The sequence below is a fragment of the Solea solea genome, chromosome 9, assembly GCF_958295425.1.
Source record: "Solea solea chromosome 9, fSolSol10.1, whole genome shotgun sequence".
Classification (NCBI taxonomy): domain Eukaryota; kingdom Metazoa; phylum Chordata; class Actinopteri; order Pleuronectiformes; family Soleidae; genus Solea; species Solea solea.
The window spans coordinates 17,471,175-17,494,435 of record NC_081142.1 but is presented as its reverse complement, the minus strand read 5'-3'; the positions used below and the strand labels follow the sequence as shown (position 1 = coordinate 17,494,435).

The 23,261-nt window shown below is 40.3% G+C and overlaps 3 protein-coding genes across 23 annotated transcripts in view; 2 read left to right on the top strand and 1 right to left on the bottom strand.

Moving 5' to 3' along the window:
* The first annotated feature begins 820 nt into the window (after positions 1 to 820).
* Positions 821 to 3,589, top strand: LOC131465823 (endoplasmic reticulum membrane adapter protein XK-like). Its single transcript, XM_058638756.1, has one exon. The coding sequence runs from the start codon at positions 1,177 to 1,179 to the stop codon at positions 2,626 to 2,628; it is 1,452 nt and encodes a 483-aa protein (XP_058494739.1). The 5' UTR covers positions 821 to 1,176; the 3' UTR covers positions 2,629 to 3,589.
* Positions 3,590 to 3,725: 136 nt separating this feature from the next.
* On the top strand, positions 3,726 to 11,380 carry usp1 (ubiquitin specific peptidase 1). Of its 2 annotated transcripts, none has more exons than XM_058638755.1 (9): positions 3,726 to 3,831; positions 4,780 to 5,008; positions 6,233 to 6,377; positions 6,550 to 6,651; positions 6,836 to 7,005; positions 7,359 to 8,071; positions 8,520 to 8,681; positions 8,865 to 9,066; positions 9,194 to 11,380. In XM_058638755.1, the coding sequence occupies exons 2-9, from the start codon at positions 4,839 to 4,841 to the stop codon at positions 9,981 to 9,983; spliced, it is 2,454 nt and encodes an 817-aa protein (XP_058494738.1). In that variant the 5' UTR covers positions 3,726 to 3,831; positions 4,780 to 4,838; the 3' UTR covers positions 9,984 to 11,380. The 2 variants fall into 2 exon arrangements, with proteins under 2 accessions (XP_058494738.1, XP_058494737.1); XM_058638754.1 differs by lacking the exon at positions 3,726 to 3,831 and adding an exon at positions 4,122 to 4,258.
* An 884-nt stretch (positions 11,381 to 12,264) lies between these two features.
* The window catches only part of dock7 (dedicator of cytokinesis 7), a 42,137-nt gene continuing 31,140 nt past the window's right edge, over positions 12,265 to 23,261 (bottom strand). For 7 of the 20 annotated variants that reach the window (XM_058638732.1, XM_058638738.1, XM_058638733.1 and 4 more), the window contains 17 exons: positions 23,102 to 23,119; positions 22,192 to 22,288; positions 21,970 to 22,104; positions 21,723 to 21,875; positions 21,042 to 21,200; positions 20,689 to 20,789; positions 20,385 to 20,577; positions 20,117 to 20,260; positions 19,716 to 19,847; positions 19,118 to 19,132; positions 16,176 to 16,301; positions 15,378 to 15,467; positions 15,042 to 15,278; positions 14,825 to 14,968; positions 14,584 to 14,690; positions 13,721 to 13,888; positions 12,265 to 13,074 (listed from right to left, as the gene is read on the bottom strand). In XM_058638732.1, the coding sequence (XP_058494715.1) occupies positions 13,032 to 13,074; positions 13,721 to 13,888; positions 14,584 to 14,690; positions 14,825 to 14,968; positions 15,042 to 15,278; positions 15,378 to 15,467; positions 16,176 to 16,301; positions 19,118 to 19,132; positions 19,716 to 19,847; positions 20,117 to 20,260; positions 20,385 to 20,577; positions 20,689 to 20,789; positions 21,042 to 21,200; positions 21,723 to 21,875; positions 21,970 to 22,104; positions 22,192 to 22,288; positions 23,102 to 23,119 (2,062 nt within the window). In that variant the 3' untranslated portion in view covers positions 12,265 to 13,031. Of the gene's footprint in view, positions 13,075 to 13,586; positions 13,607 to 13,720; positions 13,889 to 14,583; positions 14,691 to 14,824; positions 14,969 to 15,041; positions 15,279 to 15,377; positions 15,468 to 16,175; positions 16,311 to 19,117; positions 19,133 to 19,715; positions 19,848 to 20,116; positions 20,261 to 20,384; positions 20,578 to 20,688; positions 20,790 to 21,041; positions 21,201 to 21,722; positions 21,876 to 21,969; positions 22,105 to 22,191; positions 22,289 to 23,101; positions 23,120 to 23,261 lie in introns of all 20 variants that reach the window. The other 13 variants (XM_058638735.1, XM_058638742.1, XM_058638736.1 and 10 more) reach the window with 4 other exon arrangements.

Below are 23,261 nucleotides of genomic sequence, written 5' to 3'. Positions count from 1 at the left end.
GCCATAAATACGTGCCATAAAGCAGTCGAGGGGGCGGATGGATGAAGTATTTGTGCTTTGTTACTTTGTCACTGTATCCTATACTTTGAACTATCCCTTTAAAATGTTTACTTGATGATAATAAAGGGCCGAGCACACCAGCAGGCATTAATGCCTCAGTGTTTGTGCTTCAGTTTTTATGGTTTTCTCCTGCTATGACTTTTCTTTCTTCAACTATTTATTCTATTTAAAATATTTAATTTTCTTCCCTCGAAAATGAATGGAACCTGCCTTTAATGTGTCCCTGGTTTGCCATGGTAGGCAGATTGTGCAAGGATCAAAGACCAAGACTTGAGCAATCAACTTTCAAAAAGTGCATTTGTTTAATGGAAATGCACATTTTTGAGGTGATGCTGATTTGTCTTTGCAAGTTTACTTTGCATTTACATGGCTAATTTTTACATTTTCTAACATAATACATTTGTATTTCATGTTGTTTCATTATTTATTACGTTTTATTTAAAAAAGAAAATTAAATATGAGGCCACAATGAATAGAGCCTCTTAAAACAGGACTTGGATCAAATGTGAGCCTTTACACTAAACCTGAAAGGAATTGTGCTTCAAATGAAGATGAAAAATGTCTTTTGAAAACCCTGGATTGGTTCACTAAACTAATAAAAAAAGAAAATTATTTCAAAAATCTAAACCACAACACACATCCCATTTAACATGTTGCACACCACCCCTATTTCTCTCAATATTGCTCTTTACTTTGTATCTACAATAATAGTGCATTTCAAAAACAGTTACAAAATTGGGACCTTGTCTGGAGTGATGTAGTCAATCAAAGGATGAAAGGAAAGGATTTAGAAGGTTTTAGGTACATACAGATATTCAGCCTTTTGATATGCGTGGTTTGGGAGCTTGGAACTGTAGACGGTAGCAGCCTGCGGTAGAAGATATTTGGTGGAACAGTGACACAGTCGAATACTAAAGATGAAGTCCAAGAGTAAACTGCCATGATCAGCTTGGGATAAAGTTTAGACTGCCTGAGCAGTAAAGTTCATTGTTTTTTTTACAAGTGAGGTTTTTAGCCAGTTGTAAGGCAAGACAAATTCATTTCCAAGTGCCATCACTGGCATCAGAGCTTTAGAGCTACAGTTTCGGTGCAGAAATCTGACTTCATATTGAAAACATGTGTGAGGTGATCATGAAAGATCAAAGCAAGGTCCAACCGCCCTTCAGCATTGTGCTGGCCACCTTGCTCTACGTCTCAGAGTTCATCATCACTACCGTGGTCTGCACCAAGTTTGACAGAAACGGCCATGTGTTCTGGATGAGCTATTCAGTCATCTTCCTGCTGCTGCCTGCCGTGCTCAGTCAGTTAACGTTGACGTTCATACACAGAGACCTGGGTCGAGATCGGCCTCTGGTATTCTTTCTGCACCTAGTGTTACTCGGACCCGTCCACAGGTGTATTGAGGCTCTCTGGCTCTATTACAGGGTGGGTGAGAGAGAGGAGCCCTATTTCACCATCTGCAGGAAGATCCATCTGGAGAAAGGACACAAGATGCACAAAGAGTGGGAAGAGAGCCAGTCAGAGAGCAAACTGACCACTCACAGGGATGCCTTCAAACGCACCACAGTCATTCAGGCGTTTCTGGGCTCCACTCCTCAACTGACACTCCAGCTGTATGTCACCATTCAGCAGTCATATGTGATGCCTTTAAGACTGATCCTGATGATTATCAACCTGATCTCCATCACATATGGGGCTCTCGTCTGCAGTGTTCTGGCCATCCAGATAAGATATGAAGACTACAAGCTACAGTGGCGTCCTACAGCCTACCTGTGCATGATCATGTGGAGGTTTCTGGAGATTTCCACCCGGATCATCATTCTGGTTCTCTTCAGCACGGCTCTCTCACACTGGGTTGTCCTTGTTGCCATGGTTAACCTGCTCATATTCTTCTTCCTGCCCTGGGTAGAATTCTGGACTAAGAGGGGCTCGATGAATCACAATGTGGATAAGGATCTGACTCAGCTTGGCACCATAGTGGTGCTGTGTGTTTTTACATTGCTCTATGCCTGTATCAATGTCTTTTGCTGGTCAGCGTTGCAGCTTGACCTTTACAATGAGGACCTCATCAGGAGAAAGCAGACCTGGTACCTCCTGACCACCTACTACTTGGGACGCTTTATTGAGAACATCATCCTCATCGGCATCTGGTTCCTCTTTAAGTCTGACTTTGTGTTTTTTAGCGCCACACTGCTGTGTATCCAGCTGGTCATCTGCTACAGCCTGGCCGTGTTCTTCATGCTGCTTTTCTTTCAGTACTGCCACCCCTGTAGGAGCCTCTTCAAGCACAACATCAAAGACTTCCTGAGCTGTGTCTGCTGCAGTAGAGTAAGTAGAATAGCAGCTGAAGAGGGAGTCGGACATGGCTGCCTTTTTCACCCTCAACTACCAACCCCATCCTCCACTGCTGCCACCATGGTGCATGTGACGGAGCAGCCACATGAGCTGCAAGACCCCCAAAACTCTCACTTCTTTGAGCAGGGCAAGGAGACTGTTCTTGTTGACATGGTGGAAGGAGCTTATAGATGGCATTCTGCCAAATTTAGTCAACATCCAAGTTCTATTTAGAGATGCATCCGGGGAATACTAAAGCACAATGCTGACACTGCAGGGTTCATCCCTGAACAAGGCGTTGAGAAGGTTTGCACAAAAACTAGAATTTGTGTATGCGTGTAACATTGTAGAGAACAAACCTTTTCTTTTTTCCGCTTTAAGAGATAGGTTAACATTTGATGATTATTAAGTTCATGTAAAAGCCTTTTTATTATTTGATTTTCCCGTGTTTATTTTGGGTCTTTTTGATGTATTTAGTTTATAGTTTGACCATTAGAGGGAACTGTACAATTCTACACAAAGGATAAAGCAAGAGAGTAAGTGAGACTGCATACTTGGAATGTTTGCTTACACTGGAAAATAAACTTGTGAGTAAATTACACCTAAATGTTGTATGTAAGAAAAGTAAATTGCAGAGGTACAAAATCACAAAGTGCTGTACAATAAAATAAGTGCACAAATTAAAAGCAACATTATACAAAAGCAATTATCAGTTAAAAACAAAAGGAGGATTTTGATCAGGGGACCGGGGGAATGGGTCCGGGGGACAGCAAATAAGTTTTGATCAGATGACCGTAGGGGCAGATTGGGTAAAGAAGGGAGGTAGTCAAGAATTCTGAAAGTTAAAACCAAAATTTTGACTTTTGGTTTTACAAAACGGGAACACAATGAGCAACAGTGGAGATAAAAACTCCCATTTAACAGAAATAAATCCCCAACAGAACCAGACTACTGATGTAAGATCATCTGCCTGGACAAGTGGTAAGGGTAGGAGAGAGGAGAGAAAGGAGGAGGAAGGGAAGGGGGTTAGTGAAGGAAAGTTTGGTGGAAAAAAAAGACAGCAACTCAGTGACAATGTACTAAGTGTATTAATTGTTTATACTGAAATATATTGTAATGTACTTGACTGTACTATTTCAAGTCAGCATTAAGGTGCAGTGAAAAATATTTAATAATAAAAAATATGTACTCATTTTAAGTACACTGAAACCCAAAATGTCGGGACAAGTTTCATGACGACATTTTGGCAGAAGATGAAAAACAAAAGAAAGATGAAGAACGTGAAAACAACGGATAGTAATCGCTGAGGCTTGGATCTTCAAAGCAAGCATTCACTAATGGTGGGGGGGAAAGTACTGACTTCCTTTCGTATCACGTTATGAATATCAACTGCCGTTCGCCAAACACCAAGACCAACCAACACATTTCACATTCTGAGTAAGTGGCCATTTAACAAAATATATACATGAACACGATTCTCTCGAGCGCTAACTTGACAAATGACTACAGAAATGGCTTCCGAAAGTACACGGAGGGACCCAAAATATAGGTGTTTCAATATATGCCTGATATTTTGCATGCAAATGTCTGTGGTTGTATCTTTTTTAGACATGAATGTGTATTTTAAAATGTCAACGTATTTAAATAAAATATCTTTTCGGCGTGGGCTTATTTTTTATTGGGCTTTTTTTCCGGATGTTTTGACGTCGTGACGGAGTTTCACCGGCGGTGTATCAGACAGTGGGTCTTCGAGCAGGAAAAAGCGCCAACTTATGCAGCACCTTGGTCAAATTCTCTGCAAATGGCTTTAAAACGGGACTTTCACTAACATATACTGAGCTTAAACGTGGGATGACTCGTTCCGGTAAGAGTTAAATGAGACCAAGACACTCTCGGGGTCGTAGTAGTTTGTTAGTTGGTTTTTTATCTTGAAGTGAGTTAGTTGGTTTTTTATCTTGAAGTGAACTGTTAGTTGAGGCGTGCTGCTGCTTGTTCTCCTCACCTCGCCGTTTTGACCTAGTTTCTCCGCCGCGTTGTCTGCTAACTGCTCAACAACACCAGTTTGCAACGCGCCACTCTTTGAATCGTAACCGCTTCTTGGCGTCAAACAGTCAACGATTTCTAACAAGGACGAGTGGGATTTAAATGTTGGTGGGAACAATGAAAACAGGAGGCTCAACGTTAGCCAGCCGCGCTAACATGTTATGTAATGCGCCGTTTGTAACCGTTGGACTGTACACCAACTTTGTTGACACTATTCAAATTCATATTACAGCTTGAAGTAACATCACTGTTCACCAACGTGAAGTGCGTAGCTACTTCCATGTTCGCTGAACTCTGATGGCGCCCTTTGAAAGTAAAACATGCTTCTCCTTCTCTTGCCAGTGAGGGGCGCTGCTGCAACTAGGTAGACAAGTAATCACCCTGAAGCTGCCAGAGTGAAGATGCCAGGTCTGCAGGGTGAAAATGTTGTGGCGGCTCTGGGGAGCCCCATCAAGAGGAGTAAACTGTCTCTGAAGTTCTTCCAGAAGAAAGAAACCAAAAGGGCGCTGGATTTCTCTGAACCCCAAACAGATGAACCTAAAACAGCTGATCCAGTGGAGCAAGAGGCCAGGTGAGTCTGTGCTGTCTATGTGTGATTGGTCTGAGGTCACATGAATATGTCCTTTTATTATCCCACATTTCTGGAAAGTGGTGTCTGAGAGTGACCAGGAGCATATCTTCTCATTCTGGCATAGTTTGATTTACACAGCAAGTTAAAAACACAAGTTCACAAAATGCTTTGGCAGATAAAGCAAAAAACAGAAACAGAAACAAGAGAAACAAAACATGGAGGCAAAGCCATTAAATTTACCAAGTTTCAATAATGAAAACAAGAGTTGGGAGTCACATTAGGAGCCCTCCCAGCTGATCAAAGCAAAAGTGAAACTAGAGAAACCACTTGAGGGGGCAAACTTTCATCAAGTCTGCCCATTTTTCCCAAAGTGTTAACACACTACTTTATCTAGTAAGGTTAAAGATTTGTATTTAAACAGTGCTTTTCTAGTCTTGACAACCATTCAAACTGCTTAACACTCCAGTGATGCCATTCACCCTTTCACATGCACACTTTTCTGTCAGGCATTATTCACATGCTCCTGGCTCAATCACCAGGAACAATTTGGGGTTGATGGCAAAGTCAGACTATATGATTTAAGTAAGATTGTGTCAGAAAAACATCACTCTCTTGTGACCGGTGTTTCTTTAACACCCGCAGTCTATTCTCATACAAAGCTTGATGTTTTGTTGAGACAAACTGACGTCACACTACCATGTTGGAAACACGGCAATATGTGAGAGATGTCGTGGAACCCAATCAAGTGCTATTTGAGGTTCTGCAAATTTGATTTTCAACCACATAAGCTTGCTAAAATTTGATGTTTTAAATAATTTAAGGAGTTCAAATGTTCAATATTTTATACAGTTGTAGAATGATTAGTTCAACCTAAAATATTCATGGTGATACTATTCATGTGTTTTACGTTCTGAAAATTCTGACAATAGTGATTTGAACTGTGGTGTTGGGTAATATTTCACTGTTATAATTAATCAGCTTTTAGCCAAATCACACATTTATTTGTAGAAATTCCACCTCTTCTTCTGAGTACACTGCATGGATATTAAGTATGTGGTCAGTCAAGTTTTGGTCCATGCAAATCAGGAGTTCATTAATATGTCCTTAACAACAGTGGATATTGATTGCAATCCTATGGCCCAGCCTTTATAAAATTACAAGAACTAAATAAGTAGTTGTCGTTTAACAGTGTGTGTTAAGTGTGTTTTCTTCTTCATTGTTCAGTACCTGTGATGACGTGGCCTTTGGTCCTTCACCATGTCCAGCCTCCCCTGGCCTCCTTCTGCCATGTGAGAAGAGAGAGAGCTTGTTGCCATTTGTGGGGCTCAATAATCTCGGCAACACCTGCTATTTGAACAGTATCTTACAGGTGGGTCATTATGAGAGACAAACTGTAATAATATTAATAATAATTCTTTCATATTTATATACATGATATCTTTCATGAAGTTAACAATATTGGACTTTTTGCCAACATTTATTTGACTTGGAAAAAGTCAAGAAATATGACTAATCTTGTTTCTGTTTGGTTGCTCCTGAAGGTTCTCTACTACTGTCCAGGACTCAGACCGGGCATAAAGAAACTGTACGATTTGTCAAAGGGAATAGACAAACCCAAGGAAGAAACGGATAAAAGCGAAGAAGTTGGTGCAAATACAAATGACTTATATTACATATTTTACATTAGCAAAGTTATTAGCATCATTTGTTAAGAATTGTAGGTTGGGCGATATAATAAAAATAAATGTATCCAGACCTGAAGTGAATTGAAATGACAGAAATTAAGCCTTCCTTTTGTTTTGATTCTGTTGAATTGTTTTACCTCAGGAGTCGGAAGACGCAGCAGAATCCCTGCCGGCTCACATTGAGCTCCTTGGAAGCTTCAACAGTCTGATAACATCAGTGGAGCAGCTGCAGTCCAGCTTCCTGCTCAACCCCGATAGCTGCAGTGACGGAGAGCTCGCCACACCGCCTCGAAAAATACTGCACACCCTCAGGTAAACGATATGATCTGTACAATGTCTGTTATGGTTATGGGTTGACTTAGAAGTAGTAGTTTATTTATACTGTGATCAGTGAGTTGTGATTTAGGTCAGAAGTTTCTACATTTTGTCTTTACATCGGTTCAAGTTATACCATTAAATATTAATACCAAACCATTTGACTGTTATAGTTCCTAAAAAATAAATTATTAAAGAAACTATTTATAGTCCAGTTTCTATGAATTAGTTATTTGGAGGACTCATCTGGTCATACATTTATCACATTTTTGTGACCAGCAAAAAAACAATTGTTTCATTAAACTGATGTTATTATCTGACTAGTAATCTCTTTCTGTCATGTGTTTCAGGCAGTTGAACCCCATGTATGAAGGCTATCTTCAGCATGATGCCCAGGAGGTGTTGCAGTGCATCCTGGGATACATCCAAGAGGCCTGTGACACCATCAGGAAGGAGCAGCAGTTGGAGAGTGAGGATGACAAAGCTGCAGAAGTCAAAATAGAGAATGACGCTCATTTGGGTTCAGGCACCTCTACAGCAGAATCCAAAAGTCTGACAGAAGAGGATGGTCAAGTCACTGGCAAGAGAAAGAGCGACACAGAGGTGGGAAATGCCAAGAAGAAGCCAAAATCTGTCAAGTCTAAGAAGTCCGACGTGGAGGAAATCAATAAACCCCTCACTCGCTCCAAAAGAAAGTCGTCAAGTGACATCACGATAAATGGCATCCAGGATAAAGCTGGAGATGATAGTTCAGAGAAGGAGGGAATGAAGAAGCTAAATGGGGAGGAGGAAGGAGGGAGTGATAATGAGGGAAAGGGTGAAAAAACCTCTAAAGAGACGGATGGGAAGAAGAAGAAACGAGCTAAGCTGAGCTGGCTGATGCCCTCTGTGAAACAGCCAAGTATTTTCTCCAAGTTCCGCAGCGTTGGAAGAATCAGCTCCATTTCTGTGAAGAATCAAGAGAAGCCGGAGAATGGACAGAGCGATCAGAAGAGTCAGAAGAAAGACAGTAATAAGAAATCACCACTGAACGTGGCTGAAGAGAAGACTGCAAAACACCACGGTATGTGATAGTTACTGATATTTTAGGAATGGTAGGTAAGAGAAGAAGATAGATTTTAAGAATGGCTGGAGAATTTGTTTTCAAAATCACATTTGAACCAATACAAATAACAAAGGTAATACATTTAGATGGTGGCAAGAGCTTGACAAGGGTCTATATTTTACTGTTAGTGGGTTTGACCCAGTTTTTTCAATGTTGAAGATTGTCTCAATAATCTCGTTCTTGTAGGAATTCTTTATTTTAATGTATATCAAACTGAAGCTTGCCTTATATTTAGCAAATCAAATAAATCGCAATATTTGTCAGATAAATTGCAGATGGATATTTTCCCTAAATTGTTCAGCCCTACTTTCAAGACTGTAAAATGGATTGATCGGTTTTGACTGGACTCATGAAACTGAACCAATCATTTACAAAGAAGTGTGTTTGTGTCGCTGTTGTATTTTAGTTTTAGGCCTGGACCTGATGGAGCGCTTGTTCCAGGGTCAGCTGGTTCTGAGGACACGTTGCCTGGAGTGTGAGAGCTTCACAGAGAGGAGGGAGAACTTCCACGACATCAGTGTCCCGGTGCTCGATGATCAGCCCTGCAGCCCAGACGATCTCTCAGAGGGTGAGAAGATAGCAACTGACCTCATAAATGTTAACTTTTTCAGGCCCAAAAGCAAGTTTTAAATGTGTTATTGTCATTTTACACGTGTGTGTGTGTGTAAATGCATACTTTCTCCTCTTCACAAATTTGGAAATGTGTTATACCTGGATTTACTCACACTTGAATTAATACTTTATTCTCCAGTGTCTCCAGATCCAAAACCGGAGCTGAAGACTCTGAAATGGGCCATCGCCCAGTTTGCTTCAGTGGAGCGCATCTTTGGAGAGGACAAATACTTCTGTGAGACCTGTCATCATTACACAGAGGCGGAGAGAAGCCTCCTGTTTGACAAGACTCCTGAAGTGATCACCATTCATCTCAAGCGCTTCTCTGCCAACAGTTTAGAGTGAGTCAACGACATTTGCATTTTAAAAAGATAACTATTAGGATAACTTGTTAGAAGTTTTAAATTTCTGTTTTGACATGTAAACAAGTATGTGGCATTAACTCGTCTCCGTTTGTTTTCCTGTCAGCTTGGACCCGTATGCCGGCCTCTCTAAAGTGAACACTCCCCTGCAGACCCCTCTGACCTTGTCTCTGGACGAGTGGTGCACCCGTCCCTCATCCACAGAAGGTCAACGTTACCAGCTGTTTGCTGTGGTCATGCACAGTGGCATCACTATCAGCAGCGGCCACTACACCGCCTACGTCCGCATGTCTGACCTGAAAGACGTGAAGCTCTGCCCGCAGGACAGAGAGGAAACGGAAAAGGAGGAAGAGCCGAAGGAAAGCAGGGAGGGAACACAGGCGAAAGATGAAGCCCTGGACTACGATGATGGAGAAGTTTCTTTCAGCCTGAAGGCGAGGGGGCAGAGAGGTGCCAGTCTGGCTAATGGCAAAATGGCAGGCAAAAAGCTGTGTGAGGGTGGGGTTGGACTGTTGGGGGGTCAGAGGAGTTTGTCCAGTTACGAGGTTGCCAGTAGCAGCAACAAACACACAGAAAAATCCAACAGTAGAGCAACAGATGGATCTAAACGGAGAAAGATGATCAGCAGTTTGGGCAAAAATAAAGAAGCTGGACTTAAAAAGGAGCCGGAGGAAGGCGAGGAGGTGTCCGCAGCTTCCTGTGGCGTGGCGGCTTCCACAGAGCAGCAGGCTTTGAACAACCTCCTGGAGTATGAAGGCAAATGGATGCTGTTTGACGACTCCGAGGTGCGTTTGTTTGAGGAGGAGGATTTCCTACAAGCTTGCTCTCCTGAGACGTGCTCCTCATCAACACCATACCTGCTCTTCTACAGGAGGATGCCCGGAGCTGGACGCTAACATAAACACACGGGATTGTGCCTGGCAAGTGCTCAGAAAAAGGGACAGTGCCAAAAATACTGTGGTTGCCATATTTAAGTGACTTTCAGGTCAGAATCCATCTGCTCACATTGCCTCATGTAGTTAAATTGAGAACTATCTCGATGAATGAGGATGTGATTTTCTTCACATCAGGGATGACTAAACCTTTTTTAGACTTTGTCGTACGCTGTATTTTTGCAGTCTGCCTTCACAAAGTTCTCTTTTTGATTTGTCATGTATGTTTTCTTTTTTTTCCAGATTGGAAAAAGCACTTTTAAACTAAATCAGAATATAATGTGCTGAATGTTTTTGTTTGTTTTTTTCTTTTTTTTTTATGTTTCATTGAATTGGGTGTAGAGGAGTTTGTCACTGCTGTGTATTTGGACTGATTATGCAACTTTAAAAAGCCAAATAAACAACAAATCCTCTCCACTGACAACCTGAAGTGATACACACTGTAATTCTGGAATGTGTCATAATCCTTGTTTAGATTTCACTCAAACATGAACACGTTTGTGTAACAAGCCTGAAACTAATGAGATGATGCAAGTGAACCATGAAGTCTTAACTCTTTCACTAGATACAATAAAATGCAATTGGGGCTGCAACAATTAGTCGACGGAACTAAATTAATCGTCAACTATTTTTACATTTGATTAGTTTGAATGTGTTTTTGTCCCCCCACTAATTAAGACAATCTCTCAGACATTTTCTGACATTATTACATTATGGACCAAACAAGTACATAATTGAGAAAATAATGGACAGATGAATTGATTGTGAACATATTTGTCATTTGCAGCCCTAATATAATACATAAGGTTTTATTCAAGCTGAATTGGCATCAGCAGTACCAAGAAAATATGTAAAAACCTGAACTCAAAATAAGCTAAGGTTTTTATAAAATGTTTTAACGCCTAATCTTTTTTGTGTGTAAACCAGGTGTGTGATCTAGAAGGCATTCAAGGGGTTTATTTTAAGTTCAGTCTATTCTGTTAATTTTCCTGAAGCTCAACATGATCCAAATATCTTTCAGTTTACAGAATTGTTGGAATGAGCTTGGGAAATAATCAATTATGAAAACAAAACATTTTTTTAAGAAAAAGCATAAGTCCAATATTTGTTTCAGGGATTGACTGTGTGCTGTGTTAATGAGTGAAACATCATCATGAGCCATATTCACTTATGTCACCATAAATCATATTTAACTGAGTAAAGCTTTCCAGGACAAGTGTTTTTTTGTGTGTGACAGAATAGTTGTCGACTTAATCCAACATGAAAACAAGTGTGTCTTTTAAACTGTAACCCATTCCAGCTGTAATGACATTAATGATGACGATCTAGTTCTATAAGCAATAAAGTTTTTACCTTTTTCATGTCCTGTCTTGGCGGTCGCATCCACTGCTGCCAACCAACACAACATTATTATGTTCATCAGTTTAACAACTGCATCAGATCATGATATCTAACAAGTGTGTAGTCAAAAAGAAATTCAAATCAGATTAAAATATAATATTTTAAAATGTTTTTTGTCAATTTGTAGTGGAGTGGAGGGGTTATAAACATTCTGGTCTAAGGTGAAAAATAAGACTGATCAGCAAAACAAAAAGTTAAATAAAACCGTTATATAAAAAATATTTTGGGGACGTAAATAAAAAGTGTGCATTAATTACACTATATTAACATGTTTTCATTAACTAAAAACTATATTGGTTTTGACTAAAACTACATTTCTTAGATCACACCATGTAAAGTAACTTTTCTCAGGGTTTGTCTTTGATAATGCTATAAAGTATGTTTAAATACCACTCGAATCAACAAGATTATGTATGAAACAGCAAATCTGTCAACCATGCAAATATTTTACAATAAAAGTTAAAAACCTTGTTAAAAAAAATTATTGTGCAGGAAATTGAAACCAAGTGCTTTTACTTTGAAACAAGAACAGAATACATTGTTGTGTTTGTAGCATACGTGGCAGATTGCAATGTTGGGATGTGTGACTGGTTGTCGCTGTGGTTTGTTGCTAAAAATAGAACAAGGGCTTTAATCCCTACAAAACCAGTGTGGCTGCTGTGATCATGTGACCTGACCTGAAACGAAGCGAGACGCTCAGCAGTGCAGACGCTTGTGACTCTTGGAAAAGCTGCACCTCTTAAAACACAAATGCTCCGTCAAAACGCGGCAGTGATCAGTGATGATGGCGCCTGAGTTCCTGGAGACTATACAAAACAAGAGAATTACCAGCAAACACACAAACTGAACATTAAAATATTTATTTAGTAAAATATTTAAAATAAACAAAACAACATAAAATTATACAAGCATGTTTAAAGTACGCTTCAACTCAAAGTGATAAAGCATCGAGATAAATAATGGTAGAAGTTAATTTTGCACGTTTTTTTAGCCCCGCCCCGCCCACCCCCATTTTGTTTTACATAAAGTTTCAAGTTTGTAAAATGCGTTTGCTACACCGTAATAAAAAAAGTGCACACAATATTGAATACAGATTATTTTCTTCTTTTTTTGACACATCGTACATTATTAAAAGACACCTTGACTTTTAAAATTGTACCTTTTTTACAGTCACTTGTCAACATTTGGCGTGAATAAAACTTTTGGCACGTTGTCGATATAGGAATCTGGAGATTCTCTGTATTCTGTAGTTTGATGGCTTTCAGCTAAAGAAGAGTGAAGGCGCACATTAGGATTTTTTCTTAAGGTAGCACAGGGACAAATACTCAAAAACATCTGTTCCCCGCTGTAACATATGGCCAGCAAATAAAAAAAATGTAAAAGCCAAGGTGTCCCTTTCATCTTGAAGTTGTTCGTCCCTCTTGACTGTGAAACAGTCTGTCTGTAAACAAATTAAGACACTGGAATGACGTACCAACACTTTTAGCCTTTCTTTTTTAAGCTCGTTCTCACAAACACTATCCAACTCTGGAGACAAACTCCTATTTACACTTGAGAATAAATTAATATTGCAATTTTTCGGTGGAGCGTGTGTCCGTGTTCTCTCCCTCTTCAAAGGTCAAACTTGCGAAGGCTCATTCTGCTGAAGGAATCTCTGGAGACAGAAAAACAAAACAGATTTTTATTTGCACAGGCAAAGGATTTGAAAAGCAAATGTCCTGCAGGAGATTTGTTTATTTAGGAAAGGAAAGGATCTTCATTGTCATTATACAACAACTGGTATTGCACAACGAAATGGTGAGGTCAGATGGAGGGTTGATCAGAGCCGCTGCGACTGAGCGCGCCGCCACAAGGGAGCAACCTGACCGAATGTAACTAACATTCTAATGTGTTTTTGATGGTGGGAGGAAACCGGAGAGCCCGGGGGAAACCCATGCAGACATGGGGAGTGCTAACCACAGCACCACCATGTCGCCCCTTTTATAGGTTGCTACATTAGGATCTATATTATTGATTGATTATTGGTTATTGTTGATTTAATAAATAGGATATGTGACATGGTTTGCTCTACTGTGGGATCCCTTGTTACTTGAAATGAGGTGAAAAGTGTAAAACTTCACAAATGATAAAAACTAAACACAAAATGTCTGAAGAAATCCAAACTACCTTGTCAAGCTGTCCGTTTGCTGCATGAGTTTACAAAAGCAATAAAAAAAAGCAAAGAACTCTTTGTTTAATTTACCATCCAAAAACATCCTCACTTTTCTCTCACACATGGAGAGTTGGCGCTGTCACATTACCTGTGTGAGTTGACCTGCAGAACAGGCTTATAAAGCTGAGGGATCTTTCTGTTGATGAGGGGCTGCAGCGCCTCCTTCAGTCGGTGGTAATTCCTCTCCAGTTCCCTCTGGTACTCCTTCTGGTCGGGACCGATCAGACTCTTGTTCTTACGCAGAGCATCTTCACACCTGCAACAGAGAAATCCCTCAAACGCTGCCATCATGTACTTTCTGTGCTTCACTATCTTCACACTGACAGGGACAGTTAGAGGATGTCTGCTAGATAGAGCTCTGCTTCGGCTGTTGTTTTGTTGCATATCTTACTGGAGCATGAAGGTGTCACCTATAGGTGAAGCTCAAAGCACTCTATGGCAAAATCAAGTTTTTGAAAAATCCTTATTAGCAGGTTTTGGACTTCACACTTTTCTCATTATTCTGAAACACTGATCACATCACTGTGACATCATTTTCTTATTTATGTTTTAAAATTTCCTGGAAGCACTTTACAGGTTCACTGACGGGTGACTTTCTTAGGTACACCTGTTTGTTTTTCTTCTTATCAGCCAATCACATGGCAGCAACTGCATTTAGGCATGCAGACATGGTCAAGACAACTTTCTACAATTTAAACTGAGCATCGGAAAGGTGATTTAAGTGACTCTGAATGTGTCAAAGCAGAAACGTCTGATCTATTGCACCATCTTTAGGGTTTACAAAGAATGCTCTGAAAAGAGAAAATATCCTGTGAGCGACAGTTCTTTGGTCGAAAATACCTTGTTGATCCCAGAGGTGAGAGGAGAACAAGCAGACTGGTTTGAGATGATAGAGAGAAAACAGTAACTCCAATAAACACATATAGTATGTACAGATACAATAATCATTACCTCTTGGTGAAGTCTTTGAAGCAGAGCCGTAGCTTATTATGGTGTCTGTACAGTTTGGGGTCACTGGGGATTTCTGACAGGAACACCTGAGCCACCTCTAAAGGACCCTGAGGAACAACCACACAGCAACAATAATTATCCATCTACAGATCAACTTCACTTGGGCGTTTGTAATACTTTACTTTTGTGGAACTCTGTACTGTTTTATGAGACGGATACACCTAGCATCATGAAACTTCACCTGGTTGACAGTTGTACCAACTGATCCCTGTAGGACCATCTGCAGCATCTTGGCGTCAGCAGGGTCCTGGTGGGTGGCAAAGGCCAACTCCTGAGTCTTCTTTTGCATGTCTTCTATTGCCACCTCGATGGGTGTGGAAATAATCTGGAACATTACATTGGTTTTAGTGATCAGGATTAAAATTATTTCATGAACGAGTTTAAGACGATTCACTGACTTCCTCTTTGTGGATGATGTTGATCCGTGTCTTGATGTACGGGAAGGCATGGGAGGTGGTGAGGATGGTCTTTCGTTTGAACTGTTCGTGCAGATCCCCATGTGCCCGGCCATCCAGCGTGAAGGGGGTGCAATATACGAAGCGGCGCAAATTGTAATTCTTGTCAAAGTAAGTGATGCGGTCCTTCATCTCGTACGTGTCAAAATACGGCTCCACGTACGTGATCTGAATAAATGCCTGCAGGAGGGAACACAAGTTTTAACATCGAGATTTAGACACAGTGTGAACAAAATCATGCATTCATCCAACAATATGGACACACTGCCTGACACTGACCTTATTTGGGTCCAGCTTGCATTTGTCCACTGGGTTGGAGTCCTTTATAACTTCTACCTGCTCCTCTCCAAATCGCTCCCCATAGAAACCCTGAGAGGAAACACGACAACGAGTCTCATGAAATGCTGTTAAGGCTCAGAATACACAAATCTAATCTTTAAAATCAAGATAACAGCTGCTAAAGACAGTTTCCTCGAAAAACCGAACCCTAAATTAAGGTCAGAAGGTTCTTGGGAAAAAATGGAATTACAAAAGCCGTGAGCAGCCACGGTCACTACTACATATTTTCATTCTGTTATCTTGAGATAACAGATCACAGGATAATGGCCTATTATCTCATGATAGCGTGATAATTAACGCATTATTGCAAGATAACGAGGATCATTTTCTCGCGATAACAAGAAATCAATGCTTTATGTCGGGATTATGAGATTTGTTTCTCCACGGTGACACAGTTATTTTTCTGGTTTATCTTGCAATCACTTCTGCTTGTGTTCAGATGTACAGCCATCAGGCCCTGATCAGTAGTTTCTCCATTTTGTGACATGTTCTGCTGCTGGCAGGTGTCAGAGCCTGCATGCTGCTGCTGGCAGTATCTATCTCTGATAGAAAAAATATTAGCTAAGAGGGAGCAAACCTTATTATCCACTATTTGTTTTCCCCTATGCTGAGAAAACAAGCCTTGTTATGCCATGATAATGAAATGATTATGCTGAGATCTTGATACAAAGGAATGCATAAATATAGTAGTGGCCATGACTGTTTGTGGCTTCTGTATAACAGTTTATTTCACTTTACCTCCAGCCGGTGAGAGATCTCTGCCAGCTTTGTGATCGCAGGCTCTTTGTACACAAACTCCTGCTCATCCAAGTCGCCAAATTTCGAACCGTAAAATCCAACTCTGAAATACGTACCAAACATCCTCTTCCCAACCTGCAAGCAAAAGAAATGCAATATTAGCACTTGAAGTAATGGGAATAGACAACTATAACTACTGTTTATGTGTACAGGTCTGAAGAGTCACAGTCCAAATCAGATTCTCAACTATTACAAAATATTGTTAAATGCTGAAAAAGAAAGTGGAGCCAATATTGATTCACCTTTATTTGTTTGAGTGTTTTTGCTTTGTTTTCTGATGGACAAAAATAACAGATTTCAGCTAATTGTATTGCACAAAGAAACAAAGGAAGAGATGAGGGGCTGCAGTTGTGTAACAACAGCAAGAATTATAATCTTTCAACAAAACTAATGTAGATATAAGACAATAAGTCGGTATACAGCAGTCAGTATCAGACAGAACGCAGCCAAAAGGAGCTCAACAACCAAACCGGGAATGACAAAGTGCTTAACCTAACTGACACCCAACAATATCAGGCAAAGAGAAACAAAGGTCAACAACTAACAGCCTTCTTGACCTGAGAGCAGAATATCTGATTGATGTCATGATGAATATCTGCACAGCATTCAATCAACTGCCCAACATGAACTCAGTACATGAGCGGCACAGGTCTGTTTTCCACAATCAAATTGAAGAAGAGGCAGCTTTCAACTGCAACTAAGCACCCACAAGCAGATGCCTAAACTCATCCGCCTTCTTCAGGGACAGGTCGCCATCACTTGTTCGTGTCTCCTACTGATATCACAACCTTGAATTTCTACCAGATACAGTCTTTCACCTCTTTTAAACAAGTAAGCTTGTTTAAAAGGACATTTAAGCTGATGCATTTACCGCAAAGCTAAAAACTCATTAAATAAACAAACAAAACTAGAATGTTTTGACTGCCATCTCTCCTTTTAGCATGATGTATGTGCTTATTCAACCATTTATGTCATATTTTATTTATATATTTTATCATATTAGGTTTTCCTTTTCTCTTTTTCCAATATCCGATCCGGTGATTGTAGCCAATATCAGACTGATATTTACACCGAGTATGGAATCACCTCTTCCCTAACCTTTCTTATTAGTAAGCACTGACATTCAATGATGGGGGAAAAACACCAATAAAATATGTTGGATGGAACATCTGTTGAGTAGCTCAACTGTAAACTAGATAAACAAGGTTGCTATATATACATTTTTGACTAGAGACACATTTAGTTTCTTGCCAGGAATGATGGTAATAATTGTGACCAAGAAGTTCAGCTATTGTAGCTTTTAGACATTGGGAATACTGTACGTATTCTGGGCACGGCTATGTCCTCATCATGTTGGAATGGAGGCAAACTAAATACTACACTGACTCATAACTGCAAAGTAGGATTATGAGACAGGATATACTAGACCAGGGCTCATAGGATAGTATGGAAACTTCAGTAGAGTAGAAAAAAGCAGAAGCAAAGGTTGACACTGGTGTTGCTTTCTAACGCTAAAGACAATATGTGTTTGGGGGAAGCTGAAGTGACTAGAGTGGCCTCTAGATTGTAATTAAATATTTAGATAAATGCTAATGCTAAGAGCAAAGTTTAGGGCAAATCTTAAAAGGGGAAAACAAATCACATTAACTGCTGACTCCAAAAAAGCTGACAAAAAAGAAACTTAAGTAGAAATTTAAGAAGCCCCGAAAACTAAAGAACTTACCACAAGACACAATTAAGTAAAGTGGGAAGGGTCAGCAACCGGGGAAATCAAAAAAGGAGAAAACAGAACAAATTTTAATCAGGATGGGTTTGTTCCAGAGAATTTTAAAAACAAAACATACCAGCAGACAACAGCAAAATTATCTACCGATTTAAAACAAAAAAAAAAAAAGGAAGGAAAAACAAAGTCATTGAGCAGGGTCTGGACCATGCAGAGGCAGACGGTTAAAAACAGAACAGACAAAATAGGAAAATAAAGATCCACAACCTTCAGAAACACACCATGCACATCACAGTGCATTTCCATACAAACAAAAAGTGCCCAGTCCAATTCATGCAACAAAAAAAATAACTACACAAACCTCTGGTGTTAATACTTTTAACAAAAGAACAGAATGGATGAAAAAATATATCAGGGGTCGATTTAGTTTGAGCTATTAAAAAACGGGGCAAGTAATTGAAGTAATCAAAATCAAAAGGCATAAATCAAGTAATCCTGAGATTACTGTAAGATGAACCCTCTTGGGAAAAACATGACTACCTCAGACATTTCTTTGTGGCTATTTCAATCCAATACAACAACAATTTGTGTTTGAGAAGACTCATTTAAATAAATATGAAGAGAATGGCCCATTTACAAGAGCAGCGATGCTAACTGATAACCTTCAAGTAGAAACAGTGCACTGAAATCGAGCCCTGTGTTTGAGGATGAGATGAAACTGAGTGTGACAGCAGACAGTGCCAGTCAATGAGTGTGTGTTCTGACCGACACACTAGCAGACAGACAGGAGGTGAGGATGAGAAAAAAAGTGCAGATTGTGCGAGTGATGCATTCATGGAGACGTTTGGCATTAGTGTGACACATACACACTGTGGCTCCCATGCACAGCCTGCCAACACTGTCACGGAAAACAAAACAAAACAAGCTCCTCTTGCTCAGTAAGAGGGGGGAGGAGAGAGGAAGACGGGTGTTGCTGCTCGTAGAGCAAATGTCCCCTAGTGGGGGCAGACAGATGACTTTGTCTGCAGGTGTTAATGAATTTGATGTGTGTAACAAAGCGGAGATAGTAACAGAATGCCCACGGCTGGCAAATAAAAAAAATGAGAATAAATGAAAATAAATGTGAGCAGGGCCAAGCAGGAACCATTGAGTCACCTACCTCCCAGCCAGTACTCTGTGTGACAAAGAGAATACAGGACATGTGAACAAAAACACACCAACACACATCCACACATGCTCCACGCCACCTTCTCTGTTTTTGGTGTATTTCTGTGGCAGCGTTATAGCGCCACATACAGGCCTGGCATATATACTACAACGTTTAGAGTCATTTTGAGGCGTTGCGTGTGCATGAAGACATTTCTTGAAATAATGCTGTGTTTACGGCAACTTTTTAGGAATGAGTAAGAGAACAATCAAATAGGGAAAGTTCAGATGCAGTGTGGGTAAGGCTTTATTCTACCCCATGCCTGCACTGCCTCGTATAGGTAACAGAAGAAATGTGTCTAAAAGAAATCGTAACTTCAAAAAATGCATGTGAATATGCTGGTGAAGCTTTTCATATTTGTAACCTTCTTTAACCCAAATGTGAGGAGACTGACAGAGTAAATATAAAACATCAAGTCTGGGTATCTCTCTCTCAAACACACGCGCATACAAATGACTTAATTCTCATTTGACTTGTAAAAATGAAGTTTTGCACCTCAAGCTAAGGGGGAAAGAAGAAATCTACATCACACGTGTGTGTGTGTGTTTACCTGGTGAACTATTTTCCCAAAGGCTTCCTGTAGTTTACCATGAATGGTGGCCAGCTTTTTTGCATCCCTGTTGGCTTCGTGGATAGGGATCAGTACCTTGTACACTTCGTTTACTGCCTCGTACATGCCAGCCTGGAACGAATATCAAAGCAAATTTTGCAGTTCATCACCTAAAATACTAAAAAACACCACAGCAAAAAATATACTGTATATTGAGTCAAAGACGGTAAAAATCTAACTTTAGTCAGACTTTAATTTTTATTAAAACTGAGAGAAGATCTAAAATTACTAAATTGAGTCATGTATGTAATGTTATATAACCATTTGAAAGCTTATATGTATATATACAGCTATTTATCTGTGAAATCCCTCCATCTAATGAACCATCCTCTACTTCTTACCATGGAGAAAGAGGCAGCAGCCTGCTCCAGGAGTCCCACCAGACCAATCTCAGTGAAGTATTTGCCTGAGCAAATGCCCTCTTCATCTGGAGACACCACATCATCGGAGACTGCTGATTCCTCCAGTACATTTGAGGAAATGTTCTGAGAAGCACAAGCGCACACACAAACACACACAAACATCAAGGCTGACATTACTTGGCCCAAGATCTTATGTAGATTTCTTCAGAGGGAAGTGTACAAACATTACTATATGAGCTGTCCTTACCTGGAAGGTGACACAGCCAACAGGCAGATACTTGCGGTCCTCCAGCATGCTCAGGTATTCAGCAACCAGAGCAGCACTGTGCACAAGACACTGAGCAGCCTCCGCGTGGTTATTCCTCTCAGAGTGTTTTCCAGCCATGTTCTGGAGCCATGTCAGTCGCAGGTCTGGAGACGTCTGGTAACCCTTTGCAATCCTGGACGCAAGGACAGACACAACACCCATTTTACAGATAACAAAATGATGATGATCACACAGAAGACGCTTGACAGAAACTTTTTTGTTAGAATGCAAATGTATTCTGTACCTGTACATGAGATCTATCAGCATCTCAGGATCTTCCTGGTGCTCCTTCATTTTCACTGTGTCAGAGAGGATCATGTGCAGGTTAAACACAAGGTCCTGGACCTAAAGGGAGTTAAAAAAAAAAACACTAACTTCAATAAATAAAATCAACAACCAGTAATGATGTAAGGATGTGAGTTTATCTACAGTCTTCTCTCCGTACCACCAACGTACATAGACGAAAAACCATTCACTCCCAATTAACTGAATCCCCAATTTGCATGTTTTTGGACTGTGGGAGGAAGCCCATAGAGAACCCATGCACACACAGGGAGAACATTGAAACACAAAATAAGTCAATGATGAAACGTGAACCTGGTCCGGGAACGTGGTCTCCCTCAGCTCCAGGTCCTCCTCTGCGTACGTAAGAATGGTCTTGAGAGAACGTCGCAGGAACTCCTCATTGAAATTCTGAGAGGTTCCCACCAGCGAGGAAAGAGACATGGTCACCTGCATCTTCACTCTGGCAAAGTTCTGAAAAAGCGGCCACACAGATGCATGAGGATTGAACAAATGATGCTCTGTAAAGAGAACTGGACCATTACACTGTGCAGAGCTCATCTCCTCTCTTACAACCTATTTTGAGAAGGTCTGGCTGCACTAGAACAAAAGAAATGAAGCATACACGAGTAATTGTGCCTAAATTGGATGCCTGGCAGCAGCATTTGGTTTTGCACTAAATATGGAGATGTTAAGTGAAAGAAAAATAGTAGCAAACCAATGAAAGATACTTGCTCTGAATTGGCCAAACAACAGTTACTTTGTTCTCCTTATTAACTGACTATTTAAATAGCAGCATTTTTAAGTAATCAAATATATTAGAGTAATTTGTTTCTGGAATATGTGCTTGCAAAGCACGAGGCTTCACAAGGCCTTCCTTGTAACTTCATTTGAGGTATTTCCTTGAAGCTTGTAAAAGTAGAGACTGGTGCTTAGGAGCACTACAAAAAAGACACAGCGTTATTTGTGAATGGTAAGTTTTGGTGCTGTACTCACGTTGCCAATCTCAAAGTTTTGCCTCATGAGGAGGTAGAGGGAAGCGCTGGCATGGGCCCTGATGGTACTTATGCTGCTGCTGCAACTCCTTAGTAGTCGCAAACACAGGTCAGCACACTGCTCTGTCTCCTCCTCAAACAGCAGTTCAGGGAACTACACAGACACAGAGAAAAATAAACAAGTTATAAATCCAGTAAAAACTGTAATGATGACATGAAATGATAAACTAACGGTGCATTGCTCAAACCTTTGACACCAGTGCTCTCTGTGTGGCAAAACAGTGCTGCAGGTAGAGGGCGCTCTGGTTGCAGGCCATGCTGTGGAGCAACACCTTTAGCACTCCACCCAAGATACTCTCTTTGGACTCAGTCAGAGATACAGTCTGAAGGAAGAGGGACACGCACAACATCAACATTTATGATTCCCTCAAGCATGTAAAGTAAATATAGTTAAATCTTCTCTTGCATACCTGCACAATGATCTCCAAGGTGTCAAGAATAATTATGTTGGCCTCTGTTGCGAGGTTGCCATCAATAAGGGCTTCATGTTCCAACTCTGCTCTGGTCCTGTAATAAATGCAGCAGAGGATCGTGTCACAAAACTCCAAAATTGCTGATATATCCTTGGATGATGCAAAAGCTTCCAGTCACCAAACTCAAAACTACAGCACGTAATCACGAATGATGACTACATGGCATAAACCTCAACCTTTTCAAATGATCCATAGCAGAAAATTGGTGTCATACACAGTTGCCCAAGTCCTTTGAGTTATGGTCAGTACCTGGAACTCTAGGGTTAAATGTTGTACACTTTCATGTTGTATATTAAGCATTTAAAACTATGTGTTTATTAGGTGACACTTAGGTTATTCAAAAAATAAATAAATAATCCCTGACAAACAATAGCTACGGCTAGAACTGTCTTGTTTTTTTGCTCCAGTAGCAATGAGGGAGACACACAAGCCAGAATCCCAAAAACAAGAAGCCCACTGGTTAAAAAGCAAAAACAGACCCACTGCAACCACTACCAATCCTGAGACAGACATTGTTACCAAGGGAGACAGAATGATGGGATGGAATGGGGAGGGGGGGGATCAAAGGTAAGAACCAGGATCAGGGAGGATTCTTCAATTGCATGTGTGAATTCAGAGAGTCAAAATGGAGAAGCAATTAATTTATAATAGAGATGCATCAAGAGCTCACAAAAATATGGAATAGTTGTATCCTTTTTTTTTTTACTACAAATTAAAGATTATACAAACAAATAACTTGTCAATTTCAACTGTCTTTCCACATGCATGAGAATACATCATAAATGAGGAACTTGATTGGGGGTAGGGTTTCAAAAAAAGCACACAGCAAATGTGGACCATACAATACCTGACTGATCTGTGACTCCTACATAAACACACAGCAACATAAAAGAACACAGGGAAATTAACAGAAAACAAAGTCTGGAGCTGAATTTACTTAAGAAAGTAAAGTTAAAGCAAGATTTTTGTCATCATTTGACAAAAATCTGTGACAAAAGTTTGGAAAA

Excerpts from the sequence above, each read along its gene's own strand:
- LOC131465823 (XM_058638756.1), top strand. The coding sequence starts at position 1,177 with ATGTGTGAGGTGATCATGAAAGATCAAAGCAAGGTCCAACCGCCCTTC.
- usp1 (XM_058638755.1), top strand. The coding sequence starts at position 4,839 with ATGCCAGGTCTGCAGGGTGAAAATGTTGTGGCGGCTCTGGGGAGCCCC. Across the intron at positions 6,378-6,549 it reads ATTTGAACAGTATCTTACAG|GTTCTCTACTACTGTCCAGG; the intron begins GTGGGTCATTAT and ends TTGCTCCTGAAG. Across the intron at positions 9,067-9,193 it reads TTCTCTGCCAACAGTTTAGA|CTTGGACCCGTATGCCGGCC; the intron begins GTGAGTCAACGA and ends TTTTCCTGTCAG.